Source organism: Amphiprion ocellaris, chromosome 21, assembly GCF_022539595.1.
Source record: "Amphiprion ocellaris isolate individual 3 ecotype Okinawa chromosome 21, ASM2253959v1, whole genome shotgun sequence".
Classification (NCBI taxonomy): domain Eukaryota; kingdom Metazoa; phylum Chordata; class Actinopteri; family Pomacentridae; genus Amphiprion; species Amphiprion ocellaris.
In genome coordinates this window covers 5,851,965-5,874,761 of record NC_072786.1, presented here as the reverse complement: position 1 = coordinate 5,874,761, position 22,797 = coordinate 5,851,965, and the positions used below count along the sequence as shown (strand labels likewise).

The following is a 22,797-nucleotide window of genomic DNA, read 5'->3' as shown; positions in this document are numbered from 1 at the left end:
TGGGAATTTGTTATTTGTGTTAAGAACAGGAAGCTATCACTGGGGCAAATTAGTTGAGCTTGATAGAACACCAATGTATTATTTCATTAGTTTTATTTACACGCAATTTTTGAAATGCAGAAACAAAATGCAACGCATTAACAGTGTCACAGTTAGCCAGTGTTTGTATATTTCAAATCATAAGCCATCTAAATCTGGAAAAAACCATTGCAAGAACCAACACACAACACAAATGCCAAGAGAGCTGCATTTCAAAGCAAAAGGGGACAGAACCTGGACGATGAATACTACAGCTTATAACAAACCCTGCCTGCAGGCCAGCTCCTGTTTTTCAATGACTTGACATGCCAAGAGTTCAAAGGTTAAAGTGTAGTGTAAGAAAAAAAAGAGGAAATCAGTCTGGCAATGTGATTAACACTAATTTTGTAGCTTGGTTCTTTGTGTTAGGATTATTTTAAACACCTCATCAGGGCTGAGTGATTGATCACACAGTCACTTGCGCATCATGTGCACAAGTCAACCTGAGCAAAGCTTTCAAAGTCTCACGCTGTTCAAAGAGTGGTCTTAAAGCTACTTGGCAATTCTTTGCCTTGGTGTTATTTACACAGGTGAAACAGCTTATAGTCAACTTAAGGGTTTTTCTGTGTAACACTGAGCAGGACGTGTTAGGAAGCATTAGGGACAATACCAAATCCATGTTATCAGGAGTTGTAAACGTAGCCTAAAGATACAATGACTGACTGGTAAATGCTAAAGCACAGCATATCCTTACAACTTGAAAAACCACAACCATGAAATAATTCCTTTTTGAGCTATGAAAAACAGAAACAAACAAACCTCAGCATCTCCAAAGCAGGAGGTGATTCTTAAAGTCTTGAGTGAGTGCTGAGAACATCCTGTCTGCATCCATGCTGTGGCTGGTGGTTAATCGAAGGTTATGTCCATGGCATCATTCCCTGAGAGTGAAGAACTGCGCACCCCGAACAAAACACACATCTCACATCAGCACTGGTAGTTTGTTTTTTTTAAAAAAGGACAAACCTCACTCATCCCATTGAAGTTCCTCAATCGTTGACTTCTGAATACATCAACTACTTTGGATCGACCACAGTGGCTCAGAATACTTTTTTTTGCTAAATGACAAGTGGCACTAGTTGAGAACGCTCAGGTGTAGATGTGGAAGTTGACATTTCTTAACCTAACCTAGTCTCTATTCGCACATAGCCCAACACCTCTGGCTACAGGAAGAAGAGGAAACCAGAACAGATGAGAATCAACACAGGCTCTATTCAACTGGGGAGGGAACAGATGTGTGACAATAGAAGGTAATTAAAGATCTGTAGGTAAACTGCTACTCAACAGATGATCACATGAACTCTAAAAACATCCACATTTACAAAACGTATGTGTTAAAGATAAAAAAGAGAAACCCACCGGATAAAGGAAAAAAACTCTCAGAATAGCTGAGGTTTTAGGGTCAAAATATAATAAAATCATTACCTCTTTCAATTAATAAATACATCATTCAGAATCCATAAAAATAATAACACATAAAAAAATAACATCACAGATAAAACAAGAAATAAATTAAGCAGGATATCATGTGAGTCGTTTTGAGTGAACGACTCATAATTCCTATTGAAAACAAAATTCACCGAGAGGCAGCACTTTGAGCAACTTCGTTTTAGCCAAAATTGCTCGCGAAGACCGACTCCCCTCCAACTATCAAACAACATAGTGCAGATTTGAGAGGAGATTTTGCACCGAACTGTGCGAGTCCGTAATGCATCTGTTGAGATTTCATCCTGCAAACAGAAGAATGCACTGAAGTGCTGCCTCTCACTCTCTCCTCAAAGTCATTATTGCTGGTGTGAATTGAGATAAAGGTGGGTTGGGGGGAGTCAGGGAGGGAGGTGAGGGCTGACAGGGGACAAGCATGAGTGGAGTAAAGTACAAACAAGAAGCACCATTTTGAAATTTTAGTTCACCGCCTCCTCTTTAGCACCGCGTTTTCCTCTCAGGGCCACAGGAAGAACAAAAAAAAACCGGACCCTGTTTAGAGATACATCTCAGTTCCACCTGCTCCTCCGTCCCATTCAGTTTGTCGCAGTTCGCAGTGAATCAAGTGAAGGTTGTGGGGGAGTAAAAGTGGGGGGTCGCGTTCAGCGGAGAGAGGAAATAGTAGCAAAATGTGATGCGGATGGATCTTGGCATCAGAAGCAGAAGATATCTCGCAATCTCCGTGGCAAAGCAAGCATTTTTTTTGTTGTGTGTTTTGGTAGACCTCCTACATCTCCTTTGTCCATTCGAATGCCCGCAGGAGCTTCAGTCCACCTTTCCCTGCAGCGACATGCTCGTCTTCTCCGCTTCCCGTAGCTCCTTTTTTTTCCTGTTTTGTTCTTAGTGTGCTTGTAATGAAGTCGTGCGCTTGCTTATTTCAAATCCAATACCCTGTCTCCTAAGCATGCACAGTGAGCGTGTTGTACGTGTCAAGATTCGTTCGGTTACGGTCGTCTCCAGGCAGTGTGTTCGTTTTTTTGTTGGTTTTTTTTCCTTTTACCCCCATTTTTACAGCACGAAAGTGTCTGGTAACAAATACACAAATGTTTCTTCTTTTTTTTCTTCCCTCTACACCCCAGCTCATCACTTTTACCTTGGAAGTTTGGGAGTGTTACACAAAGACGCGATTGTGTCTGTTGAGTTTCAAGATCTTCCCCAGTCTCTGCTTGGCTGTGGCCATTCCTTTTTTGGGCCTTTTGCCTGGAAGAGGGGAGAAAAAGCAAAACAAATCAGACCGCATGTTAGTGTTACTTGCGAATAAAATGTGTGAATGTTTTACCGAGCGCATCTACTGATGTTAACTTTTTATGAGAGCAGTTTGTCAATAATTTCTTCAAAATAATTAATCATATGGTCTACAACTAATATGCTTTTGCGTATTAAGGAACAGAGGAAAAATGTTAATGTAGTTTGTAATGTCTAGATACCCTCCAGACACACTTGACATACATAAGTGCTATGATAAGAGCACTAATATTAATTTGGGTCAAATAGTTTTTCTTGATGAGAAAAAAAACTAATTAAAAATTAATTATAATCCAGAACCTATAAATAAGCAAACATTTTTCATTAAAAAAGTCTGAGTGCTCCACACAAGACGCCTCATACTGTCAAGTGTATTTATTTTGTTGTTTTTTTTTTAGCTTTCCTGCATCTAAAATCATTTTCCTGCATCTATCACAGTGTTTCAAAATAATTATTTTTCATGTCAGGTGGTTTTGTTAATGTTTAATATCATCTGAAGAGGAAAACAATGAAAGAAGCAGAAACAGCAGAACAGTCATGAGTTAAACGTTTGCTTTGTCAGAACTTATTTGGAAAAGATCTCCCAATATGTGCATGAATTCCACATTATCTATGTGACTACATTTCCAAAACTCACAGCAATTACTGTTTACGTTCCAGTGATTTATACTTATTAACCGTCTTGTTGCCCTCATTTATAGGCTCCAAAAAATATTGTTTCCTTGTCTGAAAAAAATTCAGCAAAAAAATCCCCAAATTTGACAAGAAAATACTTGTAAATATTTTCAAAAAATGAGTAAAAATCTTCCAAAAAAATCCTAAAAATATCTAAAATGATTGCATATACATCAGTAAAACTTCTGATATTTCTTAAGAACATTCACAAAAAAAATCAACCAAAATCCAGTGAAATTCGCTGGATTTCGGTTGATTTTTTTGTGAATGTCCTGAAGAAACATTTCTAAAATTTCTTTTTTCCACCAAAAAATGTTCAAAGATTTCCCAAAAATGTTGAAAATGTGGACATCAGATGTTTCACTGTGAATTTTTTTTCCCCCCACATTTAAACGGGTCAATTTTGACCTGCAGGACAACACAAGGGTTAAGTGAGCAGAGACTTTCTTACCTTTTGTGGCCTGATTGCTGATAGGTGGGGGGTTCGGGGCGTGCCTCTTGGAAGGGTGTAGCGGCGGAGACAACGAGGGGTCACAGTACTGGTAGTCCGTCTCTGGGCTGGGGAGCCCCTGATTGTCCCAGGCCTCGCTGCTGCTGTTGCCCTGACTGTCCATCGGGCTCTTCTCCACCTGCAGTCGACGCTGGTGCTGCGCCAGCTCCTGCGGCGAGCGCTGGCTGGGGCTGGACCACCAGGGCTCCTGGGGCGAGGCTACCTTCTCCGGCTTGGAGGTGCACAGCAGACCAGCCATAGACAGCATCCCCTGAATGGCCTCTTCTGTGCTGGGTGAGGTAGGACGTTCTCTGCAGGTGACAGGAAGGACATGTTCACTTATTACCTCAGTACTTACACAAACATCAGACACATTTGAAAATATGCATCTTTGCGTGCTTTTCTCACCGTTTGAGTGGTTTGTGTTTGTGCCTGAGTTTCTGGCCAGACTGGTCCAGCTCTATGGTGTGTCCTGAGCCTGTCTGCTGAGATGAGCCCCTCTCTGAATCCTCCTCCTCCTCTTGGGAACTCTCTGAATCCTCGTCAGAACACGATGACGACGATGACGATGCTTTATGCTACGTTGACAGAGCAGTTTTAAAGGGATGTATCAGTAATCACAGCGTGAATAATCAGCACATAGCTCCGTAGAAGGAGGGAATGTGTTTCATTACTGCACAGCGTGGCACCAACTGCATTTATAATTCTGCAGTCCTACGCGACGCATTTAATCCATTACTCTCCAGCTGATTCTGTGTCTGGATGCATAGCAGTTACTATGCCAGGCATGCAATTTTATGCTTAGATTTTTATATCTGTGTACTGTATGCTTGTTTTAAGATTTCAACGAGCAACAATGAAACAGTCGTCTTATTTAGTGCATTATATTTTACTTCTTATATTTTTGGGGGTGATTTTGTAACATTTGTACAGTCACTACATATAAATAAATGAAAGAAAAAAATGAATAATCAATGTAAAACCCCTCCGTTAAGAAGATATTTAGCCTAAAACAACATTTTCAAAGCTGAAAATCACTGAACTGATATTTATTGTTGTTTGACATCTCCATTTTGACTAGTTTTCTACACTGGCACAAAGCATTGTATAAATCCTGCACATCATCTACCTCTGTGGGAGAGTCGCTGTCTGACTCCATGTCCGACACACTGGAGTGTCCTGAGACTTCTTCCCTGAGTTCAGTCTTCACCCTCTCCAGACCCCCTGAGACACAAAGGAGCACATGATCAGCTGAGAACAACGACACCCTGCTGCCGTTTCTCCGCTAAAATGTGGGCTTAACGATAACAGTCAGTGTGAACTTACTGAGGAGTGTGGGTTTCTCAACCGTACTGTGCTGCTCTTGACTGTCCTGTGTCCTCTCCAACTTCACATCCACACAACTCTTTGGTGGGCTGTGGCCAACCGATGACCGTTCACCCTCCGTCTTTACCGGACTGCTGCCTGGTCGCCTCAAGTCTCTGCACACACAAATACAAAGCACATGTTAAGAGAGTATTTCATCGTATTGTACACTTCAGAAAATCTTAAATGTCAAACAGGAAAAAAAACACAATAAACTGCAAAATTCTCCAAATTACTGCATCTCCTAACATTTTCTGAGGGTTTATTCATATTAAAGAATTTCCTTCATGTTTAATTATCTTCATGATGGCCCATTTTATTAATTTAGTTGATAATGTTCACTTTCAGTTACACTGTAGTTTCTGATGATCTGTTACTTCAAAGGTGAGACATCCAATTCCAGTGTACCTCGGTATTATTTCAAATCAAAAGTTTTCCTTAATCCAGTTCATTCATATATGTAGACGTTATGCAGGTAAATAAAATACATTTTCCCAAGTTAGTTTGACTGGTTTGTTCTGCCGTACATTGCTGCAAATAGATGGACATGTAGTGCTGACTGTCTCACCTGATTATTCTGCCGTTGACCAGCATTAGCCGTAGGTGGTTGTCCTCTAAAGACTCTGCAGCAGCAGCTGCTGATGCCGTTGACACTTTGTTGAGTTTCCCATGAACCTTGGCACAAAATGCAGGATCCTGGTGGTACGAGATCAGAGTCAGAATGTCCACATCCATCGGGAGCATTTCCCACATTGCTTTGTTTCAGAGGAAAAAAAGTCTGAAGCCGCACCTCTTGCTGATATTGAGTCAGTAAACTCTGACCAGACACAAACACAACACAAAGTTCATCTAAATTTAAACATATACTTGTTTGAAGCTCACCTCCTCCAGCGGTCCCACCTCCAGCCTCTTCAGCACCTCCTTGGTGTGCTGCTCCAAGATGTCCAGGTTGGAGGGCAACTTCGGAGCCTGCCGCTGCTGCTCCCTTAACCGCCTGGCGGCCCGTCTCGCCCGCCGCGCCTGGCACAGCCTCTCCAGTGTGGAGCGAGTGGCCGGACAGCCATTCGTCCCAGATGGCATTCCACATCCCTGAGATTTCACTGGCTTGCTACCACTCACTGGTTCCTCCTATAGAGCACATGTAAAACACATCGTGGCGTCAAGTGTTGATTGAAGCCAGTAGTAAATTGGAACTCAAGACAGAAATTGAACAGCAAGTTCATTAATTATTTGCAAAAAACATATATTCAAACAATCTTTTCTTGTGCTATTTTTTGACAAAAACATTTTAAAGACGCCTAATAGAGGTTAGTATGGATGTCCTGTTTATGCAAGGAAGGTCAGGCAAACAAACAAAACAAAACAAGAATAAGCTAAAAGCATAACAAATAAAGCGCAATATTATCTCAGCAAGATAAAAATGACCTGTGGCAAAAATGTTGGCTTTTTTAACCTGTTGTTTCTATAAATTTGAAAAAGTACAGATAATGTTGTCGAATGAAAAAGAAGATATAAAGCTGATATTCATTTGTGGCAATAATGTACATTTCCTTTTAAATATAGAGAGAAAAGTGGTCAAATATTGCAAGTAAAAAATGTAAACATTCAAGTAAGACCTTGATTTTTACACACACACAGCTACATAAATGTCACCTTTGGTAAAAACAAATAAATAAAAATCTTCCATAGGCTTGCATACATTGAATGTCTTAAAACAAGTTGAAGTTTACAATATTTAAAACACTCGCAAGACCTCGGTTTTTCCTACAGCTGACAGCAACACCTGCATAAAGTTTAAAAGGTCTAACGGTCTAATATTTCCTGTCCTACTCGTCCTTCTTTACCTCCAGGTAGCGGATTTCCTTGGTCAGCTCCTTAATGAGATGGTTCGGCCTGATATTGTCTGGTACCTCACTGGTGGGCTCAGTCACCTGCAAAGCCACAACAGACTACATTCAAACCAGAGAAGTGAACAGAAAGTCTGTTGTTTGCCACTGACATGCTTCCACGAGATAAGAACAAACGGTGACGTCTCCTGCTGCAGCTCAGCTGCTGTGTAACAGTAACCATGTGGACTGGAGACACCAGAAGCAGATGTACAGACCGGCTCAGTCTCACCTCTCTTTTCAACCAAGTCTTCAGTGCACTGATTAAAGCCTTTACTCCCTCCACTAGGTAGGTTGGTGATGGACAGTTATCCTCACGTAGCTCTGAGGAAATGAAAAGAATAAAAATCATCATGAAAGGTTTAAACCAGAAAATAAACTCTTAACCAGTGTTATTCTATTAGATTTCCTTTTTTAAAGCTTTATGTGTAAAACAATTCCCTTTAATCTTGCATCTAATGTTGTGGATTCTCTCTTTGGTTTGGATTTATTAGCATCAAATGCTCACCTTTTAGCATTTCCAGGAGGTTTTTGGCCACATACCAACAGATGGCCTCAAAGTATGGAAACTTAAAGAGGTCTGGGGTTTTCAGACGGCGCTCCATTTCATAACACCTACAGGATAAACAGATGCATGAAACACCACACTGGTTAGTGATAAGGTAAAAAATACACGAGCAAATAAGAAACTCTAATAATCATAATCGAGACAAAGTATTATCTAAGCAGTTTACCTGAGCTGCATGCCAATATTGAGGTTGTGAAGGAAGTTCCCTCCAAAAGCCATGCAATCCTGAGAGGTGAGAACAGCATGGATCCAGCCTGTAGAGGGCACCAGAGCACAGAAAGTTTCTCAGTTTGTCCAACGACTGACTTGCAATAGTAAAATCCTTACAGCAGGACAGCCAACTCACACCTTATGCAACGTGATGAAGGGAGTTTTAAGCCATACTAGTCTATATGAGCAGATATTGATTTAGTGAGATATTTGGTGTAGAAAAATCTCACCTCAACATGCACAAAAGACCCACGTGTGTGTACCAAAATAAACTTCTTATCCTCCCACAGTCGGACTGAGCAGGAGATAAGGTTGTCTACTAAAATAACGGGTTTCACCCCAGATAAACAGCACTCTTGATTGAACCCAAAGTGAGAGAAAGCAGGGTCTGGGGGGTTGGTGTAAGGCTGATAGACAGGCCTGATAATGCACTGGCTGACTGACCTACTGTGCTCTCTGACCCCCACTTAATTCCTACCTCTCCACACCCTTTCTGCCAATAGCTCTCTTTCACAATGCTGCTTCAGCCTGCTGAGAAAGCATGGCCAGAAGACTGATTGAGAACGTCCAGCAGTTGACTGGCTGAGCTGAGCTTTGTGTCTCTGGATGCAGGGGGGAGAGCGAAGGAACTCTATCGGCTTAAAAAAAAGTCCATTCAGAGACTGATGGATGAATAATCATATGACTGGACACATTAGTTTCACTTCAGTGAACAGAAGCATGTCATATGCAGTTAGTGACACACAAACATCTTTGTAGCTTCTTACAACTTCTAATTAACAACAATAATACTAACAGTTAAAGGAATTGCAAATTCACATGCAGACAAAAGTTGTTATCTATACCATCAATGCTTCTTCCATCACATTACATTAGAGTTCTGTTTCTCTTCAACTTTCCATTGTAATTATGACCATTAAGAGCTGTTTGGGTTGTTGCTCAGGAAGAAATTCCCTCTGTTATTTTCCCTTGGCAATGATAGGGTCCTTCAAGAAGCCTGTATTTTCCTGGCAGCAGCCATGGGAAGCATGATTATTTTAAATTTTCAATGCATGTGAAAAAACAAACAGGTCAGCAAAGTTGGTGCAAAACAGTTAGCCAGGAACCAGCTACAATGATACAACATCAGTGACACAAACAGCTGTACGTCTGAAGTTTATTGTGCTTGGAGACTATCCGAGACTCAAAAAACGCTTTCCTGCCTAACCTGTTTGGTTTTGTTCTGATGACATCTGGGTGTGTTTTTCTGGTTAGTGTAGTTTGTTTGGGTTGGTGTGAAAGTTGTCAATCTGGTGTGCTGACCAAACAACCAGTGATATCATGTGAAAAGTGAGTCTAAGGAAAATAGATGTGATCTGAAAAAGCATGAGCCCAGGTGTGATGCTTGTATCCTACTCCAAGTTAGATCATTAAGTCCAATAATCATGACAGAGTGATTCCACAATACCCATGATAATACAGCTGTGCAACACGCCTCTTTTTAGACCTGTCTCAACCTGTTTGTCATGATTCATGAGTCTATTTGCAGTCTAGTAATACTAATAACTATTTATTTGTGAGCTCACTGTGACACCAGAGAACATACAGTTTACAACAGAAGAACACCATGTTCTGTCTGTTCCAAATTACTGCAGTAGAAACCTGACTAATCTATCTTTTTTTCCCCTTGGGCTGGATCCAAGGAATCTAACTTCAGGTGTGACAGTACACTGAAAGTCTGAATAAACAGTCCTTTATGAAATGTCTCAGAGAAACCACAGACCTGTAGGGATGAGCAGGGTGGTTCCTTGGGGTACAACACACTTGTAGCACTTTTCCACTTTCTCCCCAAAGAACACTTCACTCTGATTGGGCGAGGAGCTCCATGCCTCGTATAGTGCAAGGTTGGTAGGGGTGGGCTTGATCAAGTAGAAGATCTTCTCACCCTGTAAATCAGATGAAAAGTCGTTGAGGTAACAGTTGTTGCACTTTCAGAGCGGCATCTGTGATGATGTTGACACCCACACAGCCTACCGCCAATTTGAAATTAATGTCAGCTACAGTTCATAGAAGTGGGAGGGTGAGATCATCACGATGAGCACCACAGCGCTGCCCCGAGAGCTGCTTGATGAGTAAATGTGATGTGAGAAGCAGGGTGACCTTTCAGTAAGTGCTAACCAATCGGCCACGGCAGCCTGCCCTAAATACCTCAGTGTGTAGAGAAACACTGAAAACCACTGAGCTCGATGGGAGATTGCATGGTCTTATATTAAACAACAAACAATACGGTCAGTTGTTATCAGCTCTTATGAGACTCTTCCCTGGTTTTAGCTGTTTTTAATGCACACACTTACCCAGAGAACATGATACCAGACAGAGGTGCCTCCGAAGTCTATGTGGAAATCTGTGTAGCTGTCCTTGACCCCCATAAGGCAGTACTTCTGGACAAAGGGCTTGGGAAAGAAGGAGTCATCTGGCCAGTAGTTCTCTACCCAGGACATCTTCTGAGCTACGTCAGGAACCTCCACCAACTCTGACATCCTGGAGGTTGTTAGTCGGGCAAGAAACAAAGCCATAGAAATGTCAAGAGGCTATATTACAGTTAATACTGACAGTGATGTTAGTGGAGTGTACATTTTAAAACCACCTAAAAGTTCCAGACATGTTATGTTGATGTGAATGTCAGTTTTGAAGATCAAAATGTAATGACTACAGTCCAATTTCCCTCGTATTTTCTCCACTCATTAGAAATTGACTTTTTAAATATGAATGTAACTCCGCCTGCATTTTAACGAAATTTTAAATGCACAGGGACAAGAATTTAGCTGGCATTAATATTATACAGTTGGCCTTTGAAAGAGTAAAGAAAGTAACTTATGGTCTACTTGATGCAAAAGTTTTAAAAAAGCTGACAAAGTTCAAGTCTGATTAACTTTGCCATGTGATATTTCTTCTAGCTTTATAGATCTGGGTTTGCTGAGCTCTTCCTTCAGCCAACAGAATGAAAAACAGCAGCATAGCTTACTTGGTGTCAGAGAACTCCAGGCTGATGAGGTTGAGGACCTTGGGTCGATGGGGCTTTGTGAAATACTTGATAAACTCACTGAGCTTCATCTTGCTGTCCGCCTGTCGCGCCACGTCTATCACATCGATAACTTTGTCACCACCTAGATGGGAATAAAACATTCTTTAGTTTGTGCAACATAAGATGAGGACTTCTTCAGTCATGTACTCTTGAATGAGAAATATTAAACTTTTTAATTGGCTGCAGAGTGGGCGAGGGGTTCACGGGGGTCAGCAGCCTGCTGGCATCTCCATTTGCTTTTAGAGATCAAGCCCTGAGGGAAACTGGCATCGATATGGCGGCGTGGGGAGGGGTTGTAGGGGATACAAGCGAGACAATCTGTCAATCTGTCCAGACCACCAGTCCCCTGAGGAGTGGGAGTGGGTGGAGGTGAGAGGGTTGCTGCGTCTAATGCCTATGTGTGCGTGGGAGACCTCGAGCACACATTGAAATATGTGTATAGATGTGAGAGGGAGAGAGCACAAATGCTGCATGTGTGTGTTTACGCATACGAGACGGAAAACAGATGCTAAAGCGGGAGAGAAAAAAGGAGTCGAAGCAGAGACCCGCAGAAAACAGCTAACAGTTGGGACACTACAAATCACACTCGGGTGACACATGGGGCCGGAAGTCGGTGCAGCGTGTGCAGCAAGACAGCTGGTTGTTGTATTTTCCCCACACCCCTCCCACACACCTTTTTTATTATCCCTTTGCATGTTCTCTCCCTCACATGCACGCACGCACGCACGCACGCACGCACGCACGCACGCACGCACACACACACACACACACACACACAGAGAGAAACATGCACTTGCACTCACAGACACCTCTGAAGGCCCAGCTGGCCAGCATCTGATGACAGAGAACAGCTGGAGTAAAGGCAGTCAGTCACACAGTGAGAGACCAAGCTGCCTGCAAATCCCACAACGCAAAGCTCAAACACCAGCTTCACAAACCCGACAGGAAGGAAAAAAAACTGGACAAATGTCCACAATCTACAGCCCTAAACCAGCTCAAGAGGCGCTGAGCTACCTACCATATCCTGAATGATATATTACAACACCCAATAATGTTAAAGAGCTCATTAATTAAGCTAATTGTTGGAAATATGTCTTTGTCAACACGCTTGAACCCGGAACTCTTCTCTCACTGTGTTAAATCAGTTAAGAAAATGTTTTCCTCATTAATCATCAATTTATGAAGCTAGATGTTTTAAAATTATTTATTTTATGAGTGTTCTGTGCAGATAAACCAGATTTTTTACTCCAAACAGAGCAGTGCAGGATGGATTATTCTTACTGTTAAACACAGGAATGGATAAAGGCAATAATTTACTTTTGGAATACCTTGGCTGTACAGTGTGATATAACATAACCCTGTCTGTGACCACTGCACTCCGAGGTCTGTCTTACTCCACAATTTGGTCACACAGCTTTCCGTATGTAAACTTCAGCGACAAGTCCAAGCACTATTTCTTTCAAAAGTTATCTTCACAGTCTCACAGAGGTCTGCTATCTCTCCAGGGCAAAACCAAACTTTATGTCCAGTATTTCAACAGCCAAAGTTTATTCAACATAGGTTAAGTCACTGGCAGTCTAACTGTGCAAATGTTGATTTTAAAGGTTGGTTTTGCAAGCATTTTATCATTCTGAGCAAAAAGTAGACATCTGGGGAATCACAAAAATACCTTTCAAAATAAACTGATTCCTGAAATGCAGGTAAAAAAGCTCCTGCAAATGTTTGCATAAATAATTATGAATGTGACTGAGTAAGAAATGTACACAGGTAGTGCAGATGTCACAAAGGGGGTAAATTATGTCAGCTTTTCAAATTTGGACATACCTCATTAAAGCAAGACTAGACATTATAAGATGTTGAAAAGTGAGTTAAATGTTTTAATCTTACCTTTATTTTACCTGGAAGTGCATTAAAAACATTTCAACATTTACTTATTTCATACTTAGCAGTGAAAAATGCTTGATTTAATGTGTTTTATATAGTTTTTGTGACTGTACTTTGTTCTTCAGACTCAATCAACCCATTGATAGTCCAATTCATGTACATTTAATGCAAGCTAAGGCATTTCTTGTCTTGATTTGTTGTATATTTATGAGAACACATGAATACACAGATACTAGCATGACAGCCATGTCACTATATACCTTGGTAGCAGGACAGAAAACAAAAAATTTACGCTAAAACAAAGCTGCACTGACAGACCCTCCATGCTTCACTAAGCATTCATTAACACTCCAACACTGGGACCAATCTTTGACCACACACCAAGTTGGCTTCACAACTGTTTAGAGACCCTGCTGAGCCTCATAAGACATCAGCGTTTACTCCAGTTGTCCCATTGTCTTCAAACTGTAAGAAATGCAACTCGACACTCAGTCCCTGGTCACAACACCTGTGCCTTGGCTTAATGCTCAATAAGGCATGGGAGAGAGAGATAAAGTGAGAGAGGGAGTCTGTAATCTGAACTTAATGATAAAAACACCGGTGGGCTTGGTAATGGGCTTGTAACAGGAGCTGGGAAGTGGCAGGCTGCTTCAGTAAGGAAGCATAGTGGTCATAGAGAGGGCAGTGAAAGCTTAGCCATCACTCATTTAGAACTCATTCAGCCATCGCATGATGCCTGATAAGTGGGTTAAAACCCCATGAACCTGGAAACCTGTTCATATTGACACACAGATGGCGCCTGCTCAGCAATGGCCACTTAGCTGGCTGCCGTTGGGTTGTTTCATTAGCTTTTAAGCAAACTACAGCCACGGTATACTCCAATCGCAGGGTTGACATCCTTCCCAAAGGATGAAAACTAATGTGTTGTTGTAAATTTGATACAGCTGATGGCAACTGTTATACACTGCTGAATAAAGACTGTTTATTATGATGTATCCTTACCCACATACTGCTCCACATCTTTGACGGAGAAAGTAGGTGGGGGTAGTTTCAGGCCCAGGCCCTCCATCTCAGTGACCACTATGGGGTAGTTGAAGCCATGTCTCTCCAAGTACCTGGTTGTCACCTGCTCACCCTTCATCCGGATCAGAATCTCCTCGCCACTGAAAACCACATCACAACAAGTTCAGTAAACCCAATCAACTGGCATTTCATGGATGTATTTGCAAAGGAGTCATGTGCTCTGAAATGTTTCACAACATGATTTTCAATGGATTGGCTCAGTCTTTCACAAAACATTTTCTCATAGTGGTGTTCTGACATGCAGACAGTTCAGGTTTTCTTTATTCATTTATGTAATTTGTTTGTGGGGGTACCAGTATTTTAAAAATGACTTTAAACAAGAGCTCAGCAGCTCTGTGAGGTTGCGAACACTAAGAGGATCATCCAAGTTATCGCATTTCATCCATTTAATCCTGACGGGAACCTCATGTCTGCACTAGAGGTTAAGTCAGGGGAGTCAGTCGGTACTTTTTAACTTCACTTATCATTGATGCCTGCATAAAATGTGATGACAATCCAATACACAGTTGAAATGTAATCTGGACCCATTGCCATCCTTGGAGCCACACTGTTTGCATGGATAAAAATATTCAAAAGCCACATGGTTTCTCCAGAATCAGTAGTTCTGTCACACGGCATAATACAAAACAATACAATTTTTCAGTGGAACTACTTTCTTCTGAACAAACGGTCCCTATTAAATATTGGTCGGGAGAGTCACGTTCCAGAGACAGCCATTTCTAAGCTTGTGAAAGTAACACAAAGCTATTTGCCTGGCAGGAAATAACGAGGCAAGTGAGAAAATATTTTAGTGTGATTTCAATGAACCATCCAAACCTTTGTAAGATGCAGCTTTTTCAGGACCCCTGTTTTTCAAATGATCCACTAGGTTTTAAAATCCTGCTTTGTTTGAATAGTATGAGTTTTCTGAAATCATAAAACTAACACTTTATTAGCATAACTGAAAAAAATATTTACTTGGAAAGTTGGGTTTATAGGTGAGGGAATTGTCAGGTATATGTATGGATATCTACCTGGGGAAGGTCCTAGTCTGGAGCTCCTTGACAAACACTGAGGTGCCAGCTTGCACCGGCTTCGACCCATCGTCTGGTTCTGTGTAGTCATGCCTGTGCCAGTTGTTGCGTTTTTTCACTGTAATAAAAAAAAAGAAGAGGCATTTGAGTTTGACAGTTCTAATTTCATAACGTCATTGCCCTCTGGAAGCAAATTCTCCCAACAAAATGGTAAATTATGCAGATCACAATCACTTTTTGTAAGGACATTAATTCACCGTTCAACCCCCATGCAAAGAGATGGAGATTGAAGGGTTTGTCCAATCAAAGTGGAGGGTTTACAACACCATTCAATTAGCCTGTTAATGTCTGCCCTCAGGGCGCTCTGAGGTTAATTCTCCCCTTTAAAAAAAAAAATCGGACTTGACTATCACTGCAGACAGTGGCGTTCTCCCCTGGGACCAGTCCAACATACAGAGACATGGGTGGATGAGACAATTTAAGGAAAAGAATCAGACAACAGTGTCTGATAATTGAGATATGTTTCAGACCTGAGGAAAGGAGGCAAACAGAGAAAGAAGCAAAAGAAATGCTACTCAGGAGAGCACATCACTCACTCAGGGAGGGTCCATGTACGGCATCACAGTTGGGACAGTGGTAAACATCGATATCCACAGCATGATGCTCTTCTACCTGTACACAGCTGGCGAGGGACAAGAGTTACAGAGTTAGAAACAAAAAAGACAGAGAGGCTGCTTCCAATCATAAAGAAAGACAACCAGAGGAGTTGGAACCCGTGTTTACCGTCTTTGCTGTATAATGACTTCAAAAATTTACCAATTATCGCAATAGCTGCAGATTTCTAGGATCAAACAGATTTAAATCATTGCACTGCACATCATTAACATAAATCCTGATTCAAAACATGATAACGTGAAAGTACTACTGTGTTTTTTATTTGGTCTGGAAAAGGTAACAGAGTTCACAATCGAAATACTGTCAAGCACTATGTTACCAGAGGAGATGTCAAAGGTTACAGGTCTCAGATAAACATATTGAGAGAAAGCAATGTACAGTTTAGATCTGGAAAATGACCTTTGCCCTTTTCTATTTCTTCAACAAATGATCTACAACTGCACAACAGCAGATTCAATCATTTTCAGGAGAGCTGCAAGAACACATTCAAAACCTCTGAGCAATAATAATTTACAGACTAGCATGGCTTTGTTTTTACGCTTATGCCACAATCTTATGCAATGTAGACTGTAGTCATGCAGTTACGTCAAAGTAAAATATATTATATTAACAGCAATACAATTGATGGATCAGTGTCCCTCATACCACTACCCCTGACTGTCCTGCAGCAGTCAAACCACAGGCAGCAGCACACATGCATTCCTTTGTTGCATACCAGAGCATCATTCCAGAGCAGCATGAGCTTAGCAGCAACTCAGTTTGGATTGTGGGCAACATGTCTAGAGTAATAACACAAAAAAATTTTTACCAACTCACCAGGCTGCCTGAACTATTCTGACGTCTTGCACATTTGAGGCCAATGCAATTATTTCACTTCCTTGACTTGTTCTAAATTAAGAAACATGCCACTAATAGGCCTGTCACAATTATTACATAATCGGCCGATTGCAATTATTTGAGCGGACTGGGATCCTTTTTCATGATCATTACAATAATCTCCATTCAGCTCTACAAAAACAGCTGGATGAAACTAGAGGGAATGTCATATTTCGGTCACCATTTCCACTATTTGTGCTCTCCTGCTATGGTTTAGTAGCACCAAGTATTTATCTCGAGGTAAAAATTTTTAATGTTGCATCTATTAAGCATCTACTGACATTAATGTCATGAATTCAGCTGCAAAGTCAAACACCACCAGAACTCTGTTGACACCTTTTGGTCTAAAGCCAAATGAAAACGGAGAGTCAAATAAATTGGAGGAGTAAAAATTTCTAGCCCTAGCTACTGTGTCCCTTTAATATTTCAGGAGCCAGCTCAATAATTACACAAAAAATCCAAACTGTAAGCACAGTGATTTAAAACTTGGCATTTTCCATTTCCAAAACACCAGCTTCATCCCTCAGGCTGTTGTGATTGGCTTCCTGTGAGCGGCTTGCAACAGCAAAGTGAAGAGGGGTGTAAAGAGATTTGTTGCTGATATAACCTCTGCTTTTAAAGGTTAAAGCCTGCAGGAGAGATGTAGCTGACCGCAGCCTGCTATCAGCTTTGATCTACAAGGAATTGCAGGAAACTGTAAAGGAAATAAAGCAGAGGGCCATTAACTCATCAGGAAGTGGTGAGCTTGTGTGAATGCTGGCCCCAATCACCCCGGTGCACCATCAACAGTAGCTCCCTCTCACTGGTTTACCACATACAACCGAATGCTGTTACTGGTTGCACAGCAAACATTTACTTTGTTGAAAAGGGTGCAATCTGCAACGCAGACCAGCATTAAATTGTCAAGATTTTGGCTTAAGGGCCATAACACGCATCTAGTTGCCACAATGACCTAAGGGAGTCACTAAACAAATACATTAGCAGCTGTAATCAGTAACTGATGGTATATTTGTTTTGCTATGTCAGACATATGTTTTGCATGTTACTTTTTTCCCTTCAAGAGCCATACAAAAAACGAAAATGCTTAAAAAAAAATAAAAAAGCACTCCTGCTCCTGCACGTGAGCAAGCGGATGACCAACAATAACACTGTACAGTACTTGGCTGTATTACTCGACCTCGCTCATGTATCAGGAATCTTTGTTCAAACATGTGGCTGTTCGCTGGGGGAAAGCATGAGTCACAGCTCTATGCCGCCAGGTTCGTTGAGATGTGTGAGACCGACGTGTGCTCAGCCGAGGTGACCCTCTTGTCCTCATCTCATTTGGTACTTTCCTTTATGTAATGCCACAGCAGGAAATAAGGGCACTGTGCCACACAGGCCAGCCTGAGTCAGCTTATGTGTCACCTGTAATGATCATTACTTAACAAGGCACCCAAGCTTGTGAAAGTATGTGGACTTGAGACGCAGAATGTAAAAAGGGGAGGAAACTCAGCCGAAAGAGAAAGACAGCCAAGTATTTCCTGCCTTGCTCAGGCTTGATGATGTATTGCATCACCGTGTGGCTGGTGAATGTGCAAACAGCTCCTGAACTAATGTAACCCTCTTGTGCTCAGAAAGCAATCAGTACGAGGATCAGATTGAAGAAAAATGAACATACGTCATCTTAATACTTAATGAGATAGTGTTATCGTATGTAAGAGGACAATAGAAAGCCAAAAAGAGAACAGCCGGTGTGTCCCATATAGATACAAAACAAAAACCTCGACTTATTCAGACAACAGAGTTGCTCTCTGACGGCATTGCGGCAGATTACCAAACTAAACATCCCTTCCTGAATGAGAGGAGATGTGTGTACTTGGCTAAACCCTTGCCATCAACAGCCCCTCTCCCTCTACTTCCTCTCATCAAGGGCCTCCTTCCTGTGTGACTGAGAGGGCTTATTCATTAGTCCATGCACTATGAGGGGTTCATTGTCCCCAGTGATCAGTGCAGAAACACAAAGGCTGGAGGCGGGCATCACCATTATTTTAAGCTCTAAATAACTGCTCTGCATGGGGCGGCAACACGCCTACATTAGGGAACTGGCAGATCCCTAATGGATGGGTGTTAGAGATAGAGACAGAGAGGAGATGAGGGCAGTTAAACACACCTGGCTATCTTTATCTACCCCAGAGGAGCACCTGACTCCTCCGGCCTTTTTCCTGATGCACTCAGCCAATGCTTACATAAACAGTGCTCGACTTGGACAGCAGCGAGAGACACTGAGGCCTGACAGATGGATAAGAATCTGTCATTTTGGTCTTACTGGTCAAATCATTTCAGCTAGCTAGCCACAAAAGCAACATAACATCCCTGCAGTGGTTACAGCTTGAAGGAGACAGTAGGCCTCTCTGTAGTCAGCTGGTAAACAACAAAAGAGGATCACTTTGTTGTTTATGGGGCGTCAGGGAGCCCCGGTGAGTTTTAACAACTTAATTGTTTTTGGTGCAGGTTGAGCTGCCTAAGGCTCCTAGCACTGGGGCTCTGCTTTCACACGTCTTCAACATGGTTGTCCCCCAGTGCTCCCTGTAAAACCGACAAAGTCATCAGCCTGGTACTGTCTGTGGCCAAAAAACATGAGAAAACAAATTCAGTTTGAACTCACCGACCGGCTTGTGCACACAATCCTCTTTCTATGTCTTGTCAATAAGCAATTCGTAGCAAATCATGGATTACAAAGAGAATATTGTTCTGAACATAATACAACTACCAAAGCAGACTGGAAATTTCATATCATCTGAGTGGCAGCAATTCTGAGCTGCCAATTTTATATTGTAGCCGTAGTTAACAGGCTACCACGACATGACGCTGAGTGATATGTGTAAGCCAACTTTGATCTGTATGGAAGAGCTATATTTTAAATATTGTAATTCAAACTGACTGCCAATCAATATGCAAGGTTGTTGACCCCTAATCAGCATTGATCAAGCTAAAAATAACGCAGTTTCCCTGCCCCCAAGAGACAGTCCTGCTAATAAATGTAAACATAGCTTTAACAATATCTGTAATGCCTCTCTTTACTTTGGCCAGTTAACTTATCAGACATCTAAACAGATGATCTGAAACATTGCCATCATGGACAATAGTGTTGAAAAAAGACCAATTCCTTCCTCTCATCCATCCATCCACTGAGCGTAAACACTAAAAAGGCACTCTGTAGAGGCTATCCATCTCTCTTTAGTGTGCTCACACTCTGTGCGACATTGACTGATCGTGCATTGAACTTGGCTCGCCGGAGCTCCCATCAATCATTCCCTCTGTCCCATCAAGCACCACTGGTCTATCGTCACCCCCACTGTCCATACCTCAATCAGACAATGGGCTTTCTGGAGTGCCTGACAACTACACTGTGATCTGACTTGACCTACTAAAGGTTTCCAGCATTTTAACATCCACAGAACTAATGTCAATTGGCCTTTAAGAAACTGTGGAAACAACGCATTTACAGAAGCATGCCTTGAGGTTCTAAACGGTAAATAGCAGAGCTCAAACTAACATTTGTAATCTAAACCACTGAGTCTAATAGTGGGTTTTACTGCAATCTGGAGTCCTTCAGGGCAATGCTACTGAACCTGAGAGCCAGTACATCCCCAAAGGGGCAGCAAAATAAACCAGAGGGGTCAGGAGGTGAGTAACAGGATAGCAGACACCCAAAAACGGTTCTTCTACAAACACTTACTTGTATTTTTCCTCACTTTTCTGAAGCCTCACATTTTTTCATTCAGGCCTTTAAGAAAACTTTCCAATGAGACAATTGTAGGATTCATTTAAAAAAAAAAAAAAAGTCAGGCCCTGAAAGAAACAGAATTTGTCTTCATAAAGTTGGTAATGTAATAAAAGACTATAGCAGAGAGGTAGGTTTGCACAAATAAAAGGTTCTTATCAAGACAGATACACACTTTTCTCGTTCTTCGTAACCCTCTTTTCACTAATGTGATGCTGACAAACCACACAGAGTTCTGATTGCTTCAGTCCTCATCCCATTAAAGTCCTGGGCTCCACTGTGTACTCAGACTCGAGATACAGGTGATGGAAAACAGGACACTCTCTAGAAACTGAGGCAGGAAGACAAAAGTCCCCCACACAAACACAAACTCAGCTAGCACACTGACAAACAGGCACCAGGAAGCTGAGCTCCTCTCCTTTCCACTCCATCGGCGTGCCATCATCCACAGCCAGAGAATATCCCTTTCCTTCTGGCCAGCCTCGTGGGAAAGAGGCTGGAGATGTGGCGGCTTTTGGAGCTCTGGTGTGTGTGTGTGTGTGTGTGTATCTGTGTATTAGTCATCAATGGGGGAAGCTCCAACATTTGTTCCTTTTCTTGCTGGCACATGACACACAGCTAGTCTTTTTTGGCTCTGGTACGCCACAAATTCTGGCTGCCAAGTTTTTTGGCAGCACGCTTAATGTGGTTACGCAATGGCTTCCGTCATTTCAACACGAGCAAAAACAGATTATTGTATTCATAAACAGTTGCCGTGGAGATGCGCCCACACAGGCTGATTAGAAGGACCGAAGAACAGGACATGTGCAAGATTTGTCTAGGACAGCCTGTGGATTTGGTGCCACACAGACGAAAAGAAAGATTGCGGCACAAAGGCAGGAGTTGCTAGATACCTGTGCCTGACACAAAACGTAGAATTTGACAGTAATGGTCTGCATGAAAAAAAAATCTGACTTTACAGCCCCCTGTATGCCAATATTAACTTTAGTAAACTTTATACTGTCTCTCGCAGTGGCTGAACCTGAATGTATAATTCAAAATATAGCTTGTACAATTAACTAGGTCGCTTAGTCACCCTGAAAGCCTTGACCTCAAACCAAAGCATACTGTGTTCATCACAATATCCGGGGTGGACTACTACATATATGACTAAAATCTGCCTTTTGACGCAATGCATGCAGAGACACACCAAAGAATTGCATTACACAACAATAAAATTCCCATTAAGATTTTGATATCCTCCGCCCACACACAGCATGAATCACAAAAAGGACAATCACTTATGAGGATAGGACATTAGCAAAGGAGGAAACAGAAAAAACCCCGAAGCTATTCAGGGACATGTGCCTGCATGATGCCTTTAAATAGTACTCCTGTCCACCACTAGGGGTCCCCTGCCATGTGCCTCCTCTGCCTGAAAGGGGGATTTAAATTTCTCAAGCTGTCAATCAAAAGCCCAACCATAACAAGCTCCTTGTTCTCCACCATTCACTTTCAAGAAAAGTAAAGTACTCCAAACACAACAGCATGCAAAAAATCCCAATCAAGTTACATACACAGCATCAAATGAGTATTAAACAGAAAAGAGAATAATAACTTATTAGGTATTTATAATAAGAAAAGGCAGATAGTGTCCAAACAAGATGAGATGTGTAAAAATGTAAGCTTATGTAACGAAGTTTAAAGTACAACTCCGATATTGGCTGCGGTTGCCATTACCTTGAATAACCTGACTTAGTGAGCCAGTTTGGACTCACACACTGATACTCCACGACGGGTTTAACAGGCTCTTAATCCACGAATTCACGGTAAAACCAATAATAACTGTATCTCTTAAATGACTTAAAGGAAGAACAAGCATTCAGGCTCTGTGTGTCACGATGACCCTGCCAAGCTTTTGATCACTGACACAGCTCTACTACCCTCACAAATCCGCATATTAGTAGCTACATAAAAACTACTTGCTACGGGGCTCTATTTGAGTCCATGCCGTTTATTATCAACATAATTACAAAGAGCAGTTACAAGTCGTGTGTTTTAAAGCAATTTACGAGGCAATTAACTGAATTCAAGACGATTTTTAAGAGAACGAAATCTCACTTTCGCTCGTAAAGTCGTGTCAATAGACGGTTTAAAACCCCCGTCGCCCACCGCTAGCGTTAGCAAGCTAACTTAGCTACCAGTCTACACCGCTTACAGAATCGTCGCCTTTCCTCAATAAACACTCAGTGTTTGTCGCTTCCAATGGACAACATGTGTTAAAGACGTTATAACCCACGTACCTGCCGTGAAACCAGTCTTTACAAATGTCGCACTCGATCATAAACCGGCTCACATCGTAGGGCTGCCGGCAGACACAGTACAGCGGGGCCGCCGCCATCTTCCTACTGTCCCCAAACAACGCAGGAATGAAGCGGGCGGGGATTTAACACATCGT

At 41.9% G+C, this 22,797-nt stretch overlaps 1 protein-coding gene across 1 annotated transcript; it reads right to left on the bottom strand.

The window, feature by feature from the left end:
* Positions 1-76: 76 nt before the first annotated feature.
* On the bottom strand, positions 77-22,797 carry kdm7aa (lysine (K)-specific demethylase 7Aa). Its single transcript, XM_023271016.3, has 18 exons — positions 22,643-22,797; positions 15,640-15,725; positions 15,044-15,161; positions 13,950-14,110; positions 11,004-11,145; positions 10,333-10,519; positions 9,762-9,924; positions 7,956-8,043; positions 7,730-7,836; positions 7,454-7,545; positions 7,180-7,266; positions 6,218-6,463; positions 5,904-6,031; positions 5,297-5,451; positions 5,100-5,194; positions 4,379-4,548; positions 3,932-4,281; positions 77-2,760 (listed from the first exon to the last, which is right to left on the bottom strand). Exons 1-18 carry the CDS (start codon positions 22,738-22,740, stop codon positions 2,672-2,674), a joined length of 2,562 nt encoding a protein of 853 aa, XP_023126784.2. The 5' UTR covers positions 22,741-22,797; the 3' UTR covers positions 77-2,671.